This window comes from Rhea americana, unplaced genomic scaffold, assembly GCF_003343005.1.
Source record: "Rhea americana isolate MKP2758 unplaced genomic scaffold, rheAme1 scaffold_66, whole genome shotgun sequence".
Lineage (NCBI taxonomy): Eukaryota > Metazoa > Chordata > Aves > Rheiformes > Rheidae > Rhea > Rhea americana.
This window is the reverse complement of record NW_028186823.1, coordinates 6390-23262: the sequence shown is the minus strand read 5'-3', so window position 1 is coordinate 23262 and position 16873 is coordinate 6390. Positions and strand designations below refer to the sequence as shown.

General features: G+C 41.3%; 1 protein-coding gene across 1 annotated transcript in view; it reads left to right on the top strand.

Moving 5' to 3' along the window:
• Positions 1-16867, top strand: part of TUBGCP3 (tubulin gamma complex component 3) — a 57327-nt gene extending 40460 nt beyond the window's left edge. Inside the window, exons 14-22 of the mRNA XM_085320800.1 lie at positions 3745-3934; positions 5237-5372; positions 6245-6313; positions 9714-9849; positions 13728-13816; positions 13949-14080; positions 14441-14581; positions 15206-15322; positions 16446-16867. Of these exons, the coding sequence (XP_085176926.1) occupies positions 3745-3934; positions 5237-5372; positions 6245-6313; positions 9714-9849; positions 13728-13816; positions 13949-14080; positions 14441-14581; positions 15206-15322; positions 16446-16604 (1169 nt within the window). The 3' untranslated portion in view covers positions 16605-16867. The remainder of the gene's footprint in view (positions 1-3744; positions 3935-5236; positions 5373-6244; positions 6314-9713; positions 9850-13727; positions 13817-13948; positions 14081-14440; positions 14582-15205; positions 15323-16445) is intronic.
• The last annotated feature ends 6 nt before the right edge of the window (positions 16868-16873 follow it).

The window sequence follows — 16873 nt, the reverse complement described above, 5'->3', positions numbered from 1 at the left end:
ATGTACAAACTTCTTTTGTTCTGGTGAAATGATATTTAGCTTCTTTAACTTCTTATAAGAACTTGTTTCATTTGTCAAGTATCATTTGTTAAGGTGTAAGTGAGCAAGGTAATTTCTCTGATGATATTTTGTACATAGTTTATAGGAGTATAGTGAGGTCATGTTATCATAACTAGCTTTTACTGAGAGAATTATCTAAATATTTGTTTCTGCCAAGATCTTTACTTAGTCTTCTGAGAACATCCTTCTCTGGACTTTTTGACATCTTGTACATTATTTTTTCTGTTATATATATTCTCAAATATGATTTTACTTTTTCTCTTGCCTTTATCTAAATTTGAAACTTGATTTGGAAATTAACTTTGGWTGATGTTTTATATTAACTCTTCATAGTATAGCCTTTTAGAATGAGTATTTCCATGAAAGGTGTTCTAATAATACAGTCCAGTTCCTGTCTGAAGGAAGATTTTATCCAATAGTGTGATTTTTGTACCATGTGCAGTGCTTGTCTGGTCAAAGATGGCCTTAAAGTGCAAAGAAGGTCAGCGTTAGGTTAACAGGGGCTGTAGATGCATTTGAAATATAAGCTTGTCAGCTGCTCAAAAAAGTCAAAAACGGTAGGCCTGAAAATAGTCTTTTGGTACATCACACTTACCACTTGACACAGAGTTTATGACTGTGCTTTTCATTTCCTTTTAGTGTGTGTTTCTGTTTGCTTCTGCTTGGCTGAATGGAGGATCTGTACATATTTAGGTTCCTTATTACCTGGGGGATGTGAGCTTCACAGCATTCTTTTAAGCAAATGTGATCTTAAGCACTGAGAATACCAATTTTAGGCAGAAGTGTAGTTTTAGAAATGAACATTATCCACTGTATTTCTAGTGTGCTGCAGATACRCCAAGCTTATGGCCTGTAGCCTAAGTATCTCACAGCATTATACTACTTTCATTCTGCATGAAACTGCGTTTATATTCAGGTTATTTTGCCCATTAATTCCAGGAAGAACATTCTGTGTCAGTGATATTGAAAATACATCCTGTCCTGCTTATGTGTTGGTCTTAGTTGTGTCATCTGGCAATATCCTGAGTGTACCTTCAAGTAATTACTCGTAATAAGGYAACAGAAGAATAGAATACCAGCTTGAATTCTTTTTCTCATTTTAAATCTGAACCTGTCATGGTTTTTGGCTTTATATTTCTATTGCTTTAACTTTCTTTGAAACCTTAACTCTCATGTTTCCCCAATTAGTTGTGAGGTTGTAATGATAATTATGTAAAAAACTGTCTGAAGATGTACCCCTTCTGGATCTCTGACTTCCTATTTTTATACAAGTCAGCCATTACCTGACAGGACATTGTAGCAGGCACCTACAGAAAAAGGACAATAAGGAAGGCTGCTAAAGTGATCCCAGCTCCAACTTCTAGTTGTTAGCAGTTTGGGTATTTCTGAACTAGGAATTGTAAAAGATCACTGAGTTCAGCAGCAACTTACGGGCCTGTCAGTACTTCTTGATCCATTTCTGGCTTCTGTAGTGTCCCGAGACAGTTTTGCACAGCTTTRAAAAGTTGCACCTGAACCTCTTGTTCATTAATACAGTTCAAGCAACCTTTCTGAGTAGTTTCTCCTGTCAAAAAGAGATGGTATGTTGCCTATGCTATCAGCTTTGCAAGTAAACTTGAATTTTGCTGTCTCAGGGGTAGGCCACTTCTCTCAAGCCACGGTGCAGTTGTAAGGAAAGAGGACAGGCTTGTTTCTGCTTGGGATATCAAGAAGTCAAGACTGGTCAGTGTGAACGCAGCCAGAGGTGCTGCCTAATATGTACTCACCTTTTCTAGAGTAGAGGTAGGAGCAGCAAGTGCGACTCCCTAGGCTTCATAGGCAAAGTAGGCAACTGCCTGCTGTCTGTCAGCTTTGTCTGTGCCTCCAGTCAGTCATGGGCCTGACTGCTGCATTAGGTAACTGAAGGTTTTAGCCCATAGCTCATTTTGGGTTTGCTTGTTGCCTCTTTTGCTTTGTCTCTTAGGCTTATAGCATCTTCTGGAAAGATGCTTGCAGGAACAGGTCATYGGGCTGTTGCAGCTTCCTGTGAGCTCACTTTGAAGCTCCTCTTTCAACTTTTTACTGTTCTAAAAGTTCTTCCTTCCTACTCCAAAGCCAGCAGTGAAGCCATGTAGCAGTTCAATGGCTGATACTGCTACCGGTGCAAGCAGTCACACTCAAACTGCTCTTTTAAAGATGAAAATTAAAAGGCCAAGATCTGCTAGGAGGGAGACTAGGAAAAGGTTGGAATTGATTGGGTGTTCTTAATTGCCCTATTGCCATATATCAACTTGATCAATCCATTTGCACCAAATGATGTTCTTCCCTTTTTYCTAGCAGTGGGTAGAATGCCGCTGCATGTTTTGTTACCTGAGCAATGCAAGAATTGCTCTGTCAGATCAAACCAGACTTCTATCTTGATTGAAGTAAGCTGCAGCAGAGATTTCAGTGAGATGCGTCCTTTGGTGTCAGTCAGCGACTGGAAAGGCTACTTTGAAGTCTCCTTACCAAGTCAATATTAATTCTGACATCTCATAATGTTTGTTGATGTTTGTTACTCGAGCAGTTAGCCCTCTTACAGTGTGGAGTGCAGGAATGTTTTACATAAATGTCATTCGTCTTTGACATCTCAGCACATACTTGCATTCAGTGTCTCATGGCAGAGAGCTTCACAGATTATTGAATGAGAGTTTAGAAGCCTCAGCATGTGTCACTGAACCAGACCGTACAAGGTTGCCCTCATTAAAGACTGACTTTGTTAGAACTCCTTTTTTTTTAAAGCAGATTTATTGCCTGAGACTTAACAAAAGAGTATATGAAGTTTAGTTCTGATTATTTCTGGTTAAAATACAGTTTGAAACTTATCCTTGAGCAGGTAGTGCACTGGCTTAGATTGATTTGGTAACTGGATCTTCAATTTCTACCGTAAGAGTAATAGTTGTAGAATTGAAAACTGTTGGAAGTGGGAGTATGTGCTTTCTTTAACGCTGAGAAAGGCATGAATCTTATGGTAACTGAGGGTCCAGTAGTTGGAGTTTGCTCCACATTGCCTGGGGAGGTTGCATTTGTTTTCAGGCTATCTCGTGATAGCCTTATTGCAATCTCTTTCTTAAAAAACTTGTAGAAGAGAATGAAATAGACTGCCAATAATATGGTAATTTCCTACTTTCTGCCCCCAAGTTGCTGTGACTAGAGGTGGAGAAGAAAACAATAGGTTGCTGTCTGTCCACCAGAGAATGCAAGAATATTATTTCCTCTCTCATCCTAACTTAAAAGTAGGAAATCTTTTCAGCTGAACATTCTGATTCATTCTTTGATTTTTTTCACCCTTAACTTCTGATTTAGATCCCCCTGAAAAAAAGCATTTTCCTAACTCCGTTCTTTTGGATCTCAAAATGGTTTTTGATTCAAACCTTAAAATGGTTTGATTCTGTATATTGCAGTATTTCAGCAAATTAAARTTCACTTTCTGTGTAAAAGCGATGAAATAATATAAGCTCTTACTGGAAGGCAGAAGCTGAGCAAAGGTTAGAAGTAGTTATGTTGAAGTTTGAGCTGCTTTAAACTTGCTTTTGCTTTTGTATAGCTATGCCAGATGTACAGTTAATATTGTGACCTCTCTGCTTGTATGCTTCAATTTCAAACTTTGCCTCACTTTTGGAAAATATCTAATTTTCTTTTTTCTTTTTTCTCTTTTTTTTTAAGCTGCTGATTTGTTTACAGATCTGGAAAATGCATTTCAAGAAAAAATTGACGCAGCTTATTTTGAGACCAGCAAATACTTGCTTGATGTTCTCAATAAGAAATACAACTTACTGGAGCACATGCAGGCCATGAGGCGCTATTTACTACTTGGCCAAGGAGACTTTATCAGACACTTAATGGACTTGCTCAAGTAAGAGAGCACGAAGGGTAATTATGTTGAATTTCTGATGCTTACAAGTATGTATGATCAGCACAAAATACTTTGTTTACAAATCTGGGCACCTTAAGTATCTTATTACTCAAAGGAATCTTTGAATTCCATTTTGGGTTTGATTTCTTTGGCTCTGAGGCTAACATTTAGTTCCCTTTCTTGGTAGGAAGTGAGCGAGTACAGTACAGTTACAGGATCTCCTGAAAAGATGCACTGACATAGCTGTCTTTACTCTAACTCTGTGCCAGTCCATAAGATGTTTGCACTTCACCTGCTTCTGGCAGGATGTTTAAGCACAAAACTTCAGTTTTTGGTGTTCTTAATGCCATTTGTGAGCATTGCTGTGAATGTTAGACTTCTGTAATACGTTGGAAGTATTTAGTCAAAAACATTGTGGCAAAATCCCTTGTTGCATCCTGGAAATTCTACTAATACCAGCCTCTCTTGTTTTAAGCACTGAGTTGCTCTCACAAGGATCAGTCTCAGTTCTTAAAGTGTATTTGCAAACTGACTGGTTTTTGCATCCTATTTCTGTTGCTGAAACTTAGCCTGCGAAAAATATCCTTTACAAAGCAGCTCTTCAGTCTACGAGGCAGGCTTTGTATTAGAGCTTCTACTAACTTGTTTGTATATCAAAACCAATGGGCTTGTGACCATTTGTACTGACATGCATTTCAATGCTTTTTAAGAAAAAAAAAATAGCATGAAGCAATGCGAAGGTTTGTTTGTGTAGTCAGCATTACGTTTGAGGCAGAAGCAGTGAGGGGCTTTTCAGCCCTGATCATGGGGGAGARGAGTGCAAGGCACTTGCTACTCACATATACAGCTCTTCTGAAAGTTGCAGTTACGCAGAGGAGGTGGGCTTGTGTGCTTCTGTCAGCATTTTTAAGCCCTTGGGATGACGATCAGTAAGTCCCTCAAAATTATGAAATGTAGTTAGTGGTTTGATATGTTAATGATGCAACTGTTGTTTAACTTCAATTGCATATATATCTAAAATAAAGAATAAGTATCCTAACAATCCTGATGACTTCCAGTTACTGACATCAAATAAGGATGAATATATACCTAAATCCACTGCTATTTAGGTGTATAGCTGCACACAAAAAGCTAGTTTGAAATATTTTGCTCATTGATTTTTTTCCCTATGGTTGAGACAGGGATTTTGAAAGTCAGACTGTCAGAACWGTGTTTCACTGTGTGCTGCAATTACTACTAAATCACTACTTCAGAATATCTCAGTGATGTGCCATAACTTTTTGTTTGTTTCATAACCTCTAGACCAGAGCTTGCACGACCAGCTACAACTTTGTATCAGCATAATCTGACGGGAATTCTTGAAACAGCTGTGAGGGCAACTAATGCGCAGTTTGATAATCCTGAGATTCTCAAACGACTGGATGTGCGACTTCTGGAGGTCTGTTGCATCATGGTTATTCTGACCTAAAATGACTAATGAGTAAAAATACCTACCTTGAGTGTGTGTGTGTGTGTGTGTGTGTGTTTATATATAAATATATATATAATATAGTGTGTGTGTATATTTGTATGTACAGACACATATATGAAAGTGTTCATGTGTATATGTAGTACATACAGTTTTTCCTTTTTTTTTCTGTTGAAGCCTATTTTGAATTATGTAAGCCTCCTTCAAAAGTCTTGCATTCTCCCATCTCCCATGCACTGTCTATTTGTATTTTGGTCTGCAGGAGTCTGATTATTTTATTGACAATGCAAGGTCAAGTACCTGAGTCTAACAGTAAGTGGTGCTGGTGGCCCTGATTTGGGTTTTCTGCAGGCAACTCCTACTGCTGTTGCTCTTAATAGAATCTGGGGTATGGGTTATTTGTGATTGGTAGTTACAAAGAGTGAAGAAAATGAAAATGCATTTTGTGATGGAGATCTTTGGTAAGGAACTTGTGTCAATGAGGAAAGGTTTGGGGCTCCAGCCCCAGGGGTAAGGGTTATCCAAATAAATGTAGACATCTGAAGTAAACCTATATTAGGCTGAGTCCTGCCTGAGAAGTCTCTCTTTCCCTACATTTCTTTTATTAGCTCCAGTAGGAAAAAAACTGATTTTACAAACAATTGGCAAGATAAATCTTAAAACTTAAAATTGTTTTTGCTTGATTTCCTGAGGGAACCTTTTGATAAGAAACTTCCATATTGACATTGATGACGTGGCACTTGTTTTTTCATAGGCTTTGGGGAATGAAGAGTAAATAAGATTTCTTCAGCACTAGTATGCTCTGGTTAAACACTAAAGCATCATCTTTTTTTTAAGTGCAGGTGTCTCCTGGGGATACTGGATGGGATGTCTTCAGCTTAGACTATCATGTTGATGGGCCAATAGCAACGGTAATACCATATACTGCAGATTGTGAACATCTCTAATACCAATTTGGATTGTTAAATAATTTGTTACTGAAATAACTTTTTATTCTGAAAAGTAAGATCAAAGAGACTTCTTTTTTTAGCATCTAGGACAAACACTGTATAAACAGTTGAGTTTTATAAACTAAGAGTGAGTGCTTAAAAGCTACATTTAAAACATGCGTTACTGACAATCAGTAATTCATCTGTTCCAGCAGAGATTTTAGCAAGTATTTAATAAATGGAATGTTCTTTTTCTTCTATTATATCAATGGCGTAGCAGCTAATTTGGGATAATTTGCAAGAAGCTGTGGATTATATTTGGGGAGAACCTATTTGTACTATTTAAATAAAATTTGATAGGTAGTATTCATTAGAACTGCTGAGAAAATAGCTGCACTGCTGATTAGAGTGCTTTTAGCCTCTATAATGATTTTTTTTAAAAAAACAAGACATCAGGATAGGAGTCTGATCAGCAGAAAGAATCATCCATACATTGTAGTTTGAGAACAGCGAACCATTTAGGCTTTGTCCCTTGTTCACTCTTTATTACACTTCCTCCCAGCTGGGACTTAAAGTGCTCAAGACACCTCCCAAGAAATGACTGACTCCTAACACATTGGTCCAGGTTCTTACAACTGGCATGTCAGTGAGACCTCAAATAGAGTGTCACTTTCTCATCTTTCAACAAATTGAAACTGGTAGAAGCATCACAGCAGTACTGAAAACCATTCTTCTTATTTAATTTTATTATACCAAAGATGCMTACATGGAAGGCTCATGTATAGAAAAGTAAACCTCTCATGCATTTCTTCATCACTTCCTTCAGTCTTCTCAGGAATATAATGTGGGCATAGTGATGTGGGAATATTGTTCTGTGGGAATCCTGCTGTTGAAATGAACAAATAAAATGATGGCTGTAAGCAGGCACAGCTGAAGTGTGCTGTGGACCAGGGGAGATGCTACAGCTCTGCCCTCAGCAGTACCCCATCAGGACACTGAAAGCTTGCAGCTGCTGTTGCAGCTAACAACAAGGGCAAAGTCCTGAGTGCTGCTCCGCAATGCATTTTTAGATCTGCTGTGCCATTTTTTCACATACATGAGACTTTTCCTTTTTTTAATGGGCTGCAGTGCTATTATAACTTTCAGCACTTTATGTAACAGATGCRCATTTGTGTGCATAAAGGAGAGTACTCCTGAGGGTGAGGTTTGAGAAATYGATGAGAAATGGTAGCACTGCCATGTCTTGAAGGCCTGCCCTGACAGTTGATAGAGATTATGCCAGCTTATAGAGACTTCTCCCCTCTGTTTTCCCCAATGAGTTAGGTGGCCAGTTCCAACTGTTGTCCTGACTCCAGTGGTTTGGAGAGCCAAGAGAAAAAGGCTAGCTTTAATATTTTGGAGGCTCAGACTTTTTTAGGTGATGTGTAATTATGCATGGTTACACATTCACATGTACTTTTTTCTTTTTGTTCTGGTAAAGACATGTAGGAACATGGGGAAATACACRTGATGGCTTTCCCTTACGCATTCTGGTGCCTTTTGAAGTTGGACAGACCTGGTGCTTCAGAGCTGAGGGGAGCTGGGAGAAATATTTCCCTCCCAGCTTGCTAAGGAGCTTTGGAAGTGACCCTCCCTTCTGCACAGACTGCTTCTTGTTTGGAGATGGATAAGCTTTCTTCCCCCCACATTGGAAGTAGCACTAGGACGCATGGTGTTGGTTTCAGGCTAGTAGAAATGGGAAGGTTTGAGCACTTGCTTTCAAGTGACTGGGAACAAATCTGTGTTTCTTGCTTGTCAGTTGTTGCAGTTGTTGAGTGCTCCTTTGCACAGCTCTTTTCAAGTGCTGGTGTGAATAAGGGCTCCCTTGCAGTTTACCATGCTTATTCTCAGTCAAGGATCTAGCTGCTCGGGCTCTCTGCAGTGCAGAGGATGCCCACCTCAGCCCTTGTAACAGAAGCTGCCCATATCAGTGAGTTGGTGCTTAGCTTTGCTGATCAGCTACTGTGCTGCAAACACTGCTATCCTTTGGCTGTAGCTCCTGCTGAATATGATGCTGGAATTGCCAGGCATTTCCTCCACAGATCAGGAAAAACGGTGTGCAAATGTTGTGAGAGAACACCAGTATGACTTTTTTCATAAGCAAGGCAGCACCACATTTCCCATCACCGCTCTCCTCTTGTCCACATAATATTAGAGAGTTGTAGCTCTTCAGGAATTTCACATCCTGAAGCCTGAATGCACATACAGAAATTGAGTTGTGCTAGGGGAGCACATCCCAAGAGCAAAATCAAGTAGTGCATAGGAAAGGTTTTTTTTTTTTTTTTTTGTTTTGGCTTGGGGGGTTAGGTTTAGCTCAATTGGTTAGAGCATAGTGCTAATAATGCCAAGGTCACGGGTTCGATCCCCGTATGGGCCACTTGTTTGAGGGTTGGACTAGATGATCTCCGGAGGTCCCTTCCAACCTTACCAACTCTATGACTATATGATGCTGGGAGCCCTATGTGCAGGACCTGCTCTGTCAGACAATGGAGAACAGGACCTGCTTTCCAATACAGCTGGCCAGTCCGTGGCAGACACATTCCTCCTCTCGTGGCTACCCCTTGTTGCATGCCTTACCTGCAGTGTTAGCCTCCCTGAGGAGTGTGAGAAGTGCCAGCAACCAGCTTCTTAGGGCTGAGGCAGTTCTCCTGTGAAAAACAGGGAATCGTGGTGCTCTAAGCAGTGTTGTCTGTACCTCACCTTCTGGCCTGCTGCCACAGGGCTTGGGTTGGCAGCTCTGCCCTGCTGAAAATTCCCTGTGTTTCATGGCTGCCTCTGTACTTGGTAGCTCTTGAGGCTAGAGCAAGTGACTGTAGTGTTTCAGATGTGGCATTTGGTAACTATTTCAAGCTCTGCTGCTTCTGTTAGAGGAAGACTGCTTACTCCTACACATCCACAGCTAGGTCACTTGAGGAAAGCCTGTCACTGAAAACATTGATCCAAAATTCCATTCCTCAGCGGAACCTTAATTTAGGGCTGACCTCGCTTATGAGGAAGAGCTTTGAGCTTACAGCTTTTGCTTTTGCAGTTTGTAATGATGATATTCTTTGGATAGCCGTATCTTCTCATTTCACCTTACCACAAAATATTCAGCTGTTGCAATGCAGTGCAAGTTTAATATGCAGCTTTTAAATGACATTTACTAGTTGAATGTTTGGTAACTCAGATAAACTCTTGAGGAAGCATCTTCCCAATAGCTGTGGGGTTTTCAGTGAATTGGTTCTGCCAGTATCTACTCATAAACTACATGAGTGAAAATAGATGGTCTGTGAGGTGGTTCTTTGTCCCTCAGAACACTTTGTATGTCTGTTAAATTTGTGCTGATCTTTTGTTAATTTTGTAGGTATTTACACGTGAGTGCATGAGCCACTATCTAAGAGTATTTAATTTCCTCTGGAGAGCAAAGCGGATGGAGTATATTCTTACTGATATATGGAAGGGACACATGTGCAATGCAAAGCTTTTGAAAAGTATGCCAGGTAAGAGGACCCAAATGGATAACGTACTTGCAAACTGGATTCAGATGACTGCAACTTATTTTAAACTGTGTTGTGGAAAAAAAAATCCACTAAGATTAATTTTGTATTTTGTTGCTCCTCTTGACTAAAGGTTTTAGGATAGATGATGATGAAGGTGAAACAGCATAATTAGGAATGGAAATTTCCCCTGTTTATTGTTTTAATTAATCCTTAGTTGCGAATTTTGTAGCAGTGAGCAGATTAAATTCTCCATGTCTCTGGAAAGAAGAAACAAAGCAGTGAAGTAACTGTTTTAGAGGCAGGAGTTTTTATGGAAGAGCCAAGCAGTAGGAGCACTATCGTAATACAGCTAAATTCATTTTACTTTTGTAGGTTGCATTTTCTAATTTATGTTTAACAAATCACCAGCGTATGGTTTAAGGATTAGTAAGTTCAGTCATGTARTGTAACAAAATAAGCTGCCAGCCAAGTTTGTAGATGTTTTGTCCTTTTATTGTTGACAGATCCCAATCCTGTGATGGAGATCGTCTGGGTACATGGCTGCTACCATGCAAAGCTCTGACTTCGCTGGCTTTCCAGCTGCTGCTTATACGCATTACATATTCTTTATCAAATGAATTTTCATCTAAAACATATTGCTTTATGGATGGTTAATAACCTAAGCTTCAGTATCTTTCTTGATTTGAAAATATAAATAAAAAGGGAAACAAAGGCAATGTAACATTTTAGTTGCATTTGTAGCCTATACTTTTCTGTAAAACAATCTCTTTTATGCCTAACTTTGTTCCATTACAGGATTCTAGTTTTGTGATCAGAGAAAACATCAAGTTTCCTAACTTAAAGTTCGGAATGGAATTGGTAGAAGAGTTGAATAGAGATTGTTTTCTGTATGTTTGAGATATAAACAAATAATCCATGCAGTAACAACTCTGCAAAGCCTGAGCACTTTGAATACACATTCCTTTCAGTATAGGGCATTAAGGCACAACACAGCATAGAAGAAGTGCTCAGGTATATTTTCCTTGTATGAATTTTGCTTTTCCTCTACCAACATTCACTCTTGTGTTTAAGATTACTTTTCTCAACAACCCTGTCTCAAGATTACACCAGGCTGCACATTCTAGCTCTTCTACGTATAAAACTTCATGCTACAGCCTGAAAGATGGACTTCTGGCAGGGGACAGCTTGCACAGATGTTATCCAAATATTAAGAAGTCTCTTTCATTGATCTAGCATATATCTAGGAAACATATTCTGGTGCTGGTTAGCATGTTAGCTGCTGGCCTGGGGTGGGGGTGTTACTTGGTTCTTTTTTCTTTTTGATGAAAGTGTTCAAGGACCTGCACAATGATAGGAAATGTATGATTTTGAATCTTTGTCTCTTACTGATACCACTGAATATTTAGATTTAGCTTAAGACAGAATTTTCTAGCCTTGTTGAAACTTCTGCATAAGCTGACTCAGACAGAGGTCTTGTGTTCTTGTGCATTTCCCTTAGTGCTCCTGGTTGCTTTTGGTGCTCTCAGCAAGAAGCAGTTCCTGATTCATTCTCATATATCCTGACACCAGAGGCTGGACTTTGAGGGTGGCTTGTGTGTCTTCCCACTCTGCACTCTTCATGTTGAGAAGGAAAAATCGGGCATCTTGAAACTGTTCTCCATAGACAATACAGTCATAGTCCTCCCCCTTCAGATAACCCAAACTGTGCCTCTGTCYCTTTCAGTTATGAAGTCCATCCTGTTTAGCTGGTCACTTAGGCATTTCAGGAGCTCACGGAGGCAGCGTGACTTGAGGAAGAACTGTAGCCGGTGATGCTGGCGTGGCCTGTCCTCAGGCTGGYGCTGAGGCAGGCAGAGCATCTTTAAAAAGAGCGTCCTGGAGCTGAATAGGAGAGGGAGCAGGAGAGAAAGGGAAGCTGCCTGCTCCTGCCTGCTCCTTCTCCATGCACGCCCTCTTGTTGAGYTTCCCTGAGGCCTTCCCACTGTCCCCCTGCATTCCGTTTTGTCCTGTGCTGCAAGTATCAAGCCTCAAGGATGCAGCCTTCTGGACTCAGCTCTTTTCGCTCCCACATTTGCTGTGCTCTTCACAGAATCACAGAATGGTTGAGTTTGGAAAGGACATCTTCTCTTCTCAATCCGTTGCTCCTCTGTTCCTGATGGGAGTAAATACTACTCAAACTCTTTGCTTTCCTTTCCCTCAAGTAGTGTAAGCAAGTCTTCTACTTCTTCCTCAATTCTTTGGGCTATGAACATGGGGGTGTCTAACGTGAGGCACTAGCATATATCTAGGTGAAGCACTCACCTTTGTGCTGTGTCCTTTGAAGAGCTGGGACACTCGTGGTTTAGTTCACTGGTGACTTCTAGTCTCGGCAATAAGTTATTGGCCTGTAGGTGTTTCTCTAATGCAGGAGCGAATCTTTGTGTCCCTGGCAATGAGGGCAACAGCACCTTTGGGAAGGGCAGGCAAGAGAAGGGAAGGGGAGGGAGCTTCCTCCCTTTTTCAAGCCTTGTGTTAGGTTTGGGATTCGTGGGCTGTGGGGGAGCAGCAGAGCTGAGCTGGCCCAGCCGCCTCCCCCTGGGCTTCCCAGCAGAAGCACTGAGCCTGGGTCTTACGCACAAACTCTTGCAGGCAAAGTCCATTGATTACGTTTCCTCTTGTCCATTCAGGGTGATGCTGAATGATTTCTGAGTCACAAAAACTTGGGGGCAGGGAAGGCAGGAAAGGTTTCAGAGGAAGGAGTCAGTGGCCCAGAAGAACATGCACAGGCAGGGAGGCAACTTTATGCAAACTGCATTTCTGTCTTTAGTCCTGTTTTGGCTTGTGTATCCCCCGACTTCTACAATGCCATTGCAGGAGTGTGAAGGGCTTGGTTCTGCAAGAGTGGCCGCAACTGGCACGCAGGTGGGTTCTGTCCCTTCCTGGACTCTCATGTGTTGCCCTCTTGGACACGAGTTGAAGATGCCAGAGGTGCGAATACTTTTCTACCTCCAGAATCAAAGTTTCCCATGGCAAGTAGGTGGCTTTGGAACAGAGCCTGGGCGTGCAGCGCTGGAACAGTATCTGTTTCTTCTCAGAGCTTGTTATCTCCTTTGTTGCCTCCTTATTTGCAGAGTCCATGGCTGCTCTTCAGCTCTGAGGCACTTTGCTGTGGGCTTTGTTAGACGTGAGGAGGCAAAGAACACCTCTGCCTCTAGAGGTGGCTGGGARAGAGGTGCTTGTTGAGTCTGCTCTGCTTCGCAGGGCTGGTGTGTGGGACTTTATGGCATGGCTCTGTTTCCTTCCTGTTCCTAGGAAATGCCACTTACTTTACTCTCATTTCTCTTTTACAAGGGGGCAACTGAGACTGTAAGGATGATTTGCCCTTGGGTCTCTGTGGTGGCATGAGAAACTGAGCCTGGAACAACTGAGTCATGAACTGCCCAGTTGTGGGGCAGTTTCCCTGTAATTAAGTAATGCAAATTGTGCTGTCTCTGTCTTTTGAAGGCTAATTGCAAGAGATCTAAGGGGAGGGGGAGAAGCAGCAACTGTGGATCTTCAGTCTTAGATTTGCAGCCAAAGAATGCATGCAGCATTCACTGTATTTTGGTCTCCTATAGGGCTGCAAGGGTCTTTTCTTCTTGTGATGCTGTACAGGTTTTCAGCACTGTCTGGTCACACAGTCAGCGTCATCTTTGGCTCTGTTTTCAGGGAATTCATTGTGCAAAGTTCTTTGATCTTGTGTTACCAGTCAGTATCGCAGTTACCATCCAGGTTACAATGGTGATTTGTGGGGTACTCCATTTGGGGACAGGGGGTTTAAAAAAAAAATACCAAGTTGGTTTGATGGCTGTTGCTCTCCTGCTGGTCTTTAACATGCCATGTCTTTGATTTTTTTACAGAGCTTTCTGGCGTGCTGCATCAGTGTCACGTTCTGGCATCAGAAATGGTCCATTTCATTCATCAAATGCAGTATTACATTACATTTGAGGTACACGTTATGCACCCAGCTGGTTGCTTAAAAAAGAAGCACTTTAATATCCTGTATGTGTTGTATGTGTTAAATTTCAAAAAGCTTGTCATCTAGCAGATGAAACAGTTCAATCCTGAATTATTGCTCCAGGTACTTGAATGTTCATGGGATGAACTCTGGAACAAGGTCCAACAAGCACAGGACTTGGATCACATCATTGCGGCTCATGAGGTTTTTCTGGACACAATCATTGCTCGGTGCTTGCTGGATAGTGACTCTCGGGTAAGTTGTTTCCTTTGCATAAAGCTGTAGCTTTGTGATCTTGGGTCGTGGGTTAGCAGCCTTCCTCTGTTATGTTACAGAAACACTGGGAAAAGTCATTTTTCTCCCTCTAATGTAAGACTTGTGGTAGGCTTTCTAGCAAATCCCCGCACACACTAATGGGTGCTGATTATAAAGCTTGCTGCAATGTGAGCCAGTTGCTTTTGGTCCTAAGAAGCTGTATGCTCATGCAGCAACTGACCTGAGGCTTTACAAAGCAGTCTATATGGCTGTGTTTAAAAAGATTAAGTTTTCACGTGTTCTGAAAGTGGTCATAACTTAAATCTCTCCTCAATGTTTTGCTGTGGTACCATCTCACAGGTACTTCTCAACCAGCTTCGGGCTGTTTTTGATCAGATCATTGAGCTCCAGAATGCCCAAGATACAATGTACAGAGCTGCTTTGGAGGAGTTGCAGCTGAGATTGCAATTTGAAGAGAGAAAGAAACAGCGTGAGCTTGAGGTACAGTAATGATATCACTAGAACACAGAAGTTAATTGAGGCAGATGTATATGGTTTTTGCTCTCTGAGGAGGGTTTTGACAATGTCTCAAGTAGAAACAAAAATTTAATGTTGGAACAGGTGTAAAAGTCATCAGTAGTAGGTAGTGAATTAAAACAAAAAACCCTGAGTGGCATTATTCCTGTCTGTCTTACCTCAAAAGTCTAGATGAATAGGTCTTTGGAGTACAAGAAGTTTAGGATTGTTTTAGGTGAAGGGAATGAAAGAAGCTTGCATATTCTAAACATTTTCACAATAAATGCCATTGTTCCATGCCTGCCTCTTTATTGCCCATCTGTAGGATGTGTGGTGCTGCAGTGAGATTTTGTTAACCTTCCCACAAAGATTGTGAGAAGGACTTCTGTAACCTTTACCTCTAAAAGTAACTAGGTCATTAATACCTCTTGAATAGTCTCATGTGCTATAGCCACTAAGTGGACTGACAGATGCAGTATCAGAGGCCATGTGTTGGCTTGTTCTTGCAATGTTTGGTTGAACATGGTGGTTTAGCCACGTAGAAGGTGCACTTATGAGTCTCTTCCATCATGTAAAGCTCAGCCTGTTCTTTGTTTGATCTCTTTGTAGGGCGAATGGGGTGTAACTGCATCAGAAGAGGAGGAAGAGAACAAGAGGATAAAAGAATTTCAAGAATCAATACCCAAAATGTGCTCACAGCTTCGAATACTTACTCATTTTTACCAGGTGCCCCATAGTTTTTTGTATATGGATTATGAGATTTGATATGTAGAAATCAATTTCAAATGCAGGCTAGGTGTTACTACTACGTTTATATGTGCTATTTGTGGATTTGTTCTTCAGTTTTTGCTGCTCTGTTTAAAAGTCTATATTCACTGTTCCTCAACAGATTATAGGTGTTCCCTTGACAAACATGGATAGTGTCTTCATTTAAGTCTCCTCCTCCTTTTGGGAGGGGAAGTAATAGGCATGTTTTGGTATAATCTGGAAAAAATCAAATTCCTACTGCATTTCATTTGTTTTCTCAGCCTTTGCAAGTTATTGCTGTTAAGGACCTGCAGAGACTTGTGCTAAATTCTTTAAGAGCTGAAAGCCCAGAATAAATTGTCATTTGCATGCTCAGAAGAACTGCTAAAGGCTGATGATTTAGCTTCTGTCTGCCTGGACTATATTTGGGCTCAGCCCCAGCATGGATTTCCCGAACAGGACCTCCCTGGCCAGCCTTTGTCTGAAGATCATTGAGTGCTCTCCCTTTGGCATACAGGCTAGTGACCGGCTTTGCAGCACCCACTGCCTGGCTCAGCAGACCCCCCACAGTGCTCCGTGCTGCTGTAGTTGTGGCCTATGCCAACAGGTACTTTGGAAGCAAACAGYGGTTTCCAGCTGGTTTGGCCTGCCTTGCTCCCACAACCTGGGAACATGTTGAGGTGCCCTGCTTGCATGGCTTGGGCCCTGGGGGGTCTCCAGAGTCTTGTGGGGCTGGCCTGGGAGGGCCGGGGCAGTGATGCAGGGCAGCTCCCATGCAGCCCGCATCTAGGAGCCCTAGAACAGGCTGGAAAATCTCAGCAGGGCAAGGGGACCACTCTGCTTCAAAGGCTGAGCTGGGCATGCTGAAGATGCTGGATAGTGTGTGGTAGTAGTTTTAAAGACAAAATGAAGCTTCTGAGCTTTTGCAAAAAATGTGAATACAGTGTAATTCTGTTGCTACCATTTAGGTATTAATGCTTGTGTTTGCATTTTCTGAGAGTCTCACTGCCTCTTTGCCAGGCTTATATACCACCTCACATCCTCATGTGAAACACATCTGACATGTTCTTAGGTTTCTCTTGGCTTTTTCTTTCTCATTCAGGGAATCGTCCAGCAGTTCTTGGTCTTGCTGACAACCAGTTCTGATGAAAGTCTTCGATTTCTTAGCTTTAGATTGGACTTCAATGAACATTATAAAGCAAGAGAACCAAGGCTTCGTATTTCTTTGGGCACTAGAGGCAGACGAAGCTCACATATGTGAAACAGTTTCTAGTAACTGCACCTCGGTATCCGAAGGATGTTGAACCTCTTGTTGGACAAGGCAATCAGTGTCAACATAATTACACCAAGTGGCGTGTGATAGGTGTTCACCATTTCTGTAGGCAACATGTTTCCTGTCATGTGATTGTGTGACACTATATAGCAGAAAGCAAAAAAAAAAAAAAAAAAAATTTTTTTTACACTGATGTTTATAAAACAACCAGACTAAACGAGCTGATTGAACCTCTTCCGATCAGCTTGTTAAGTCAT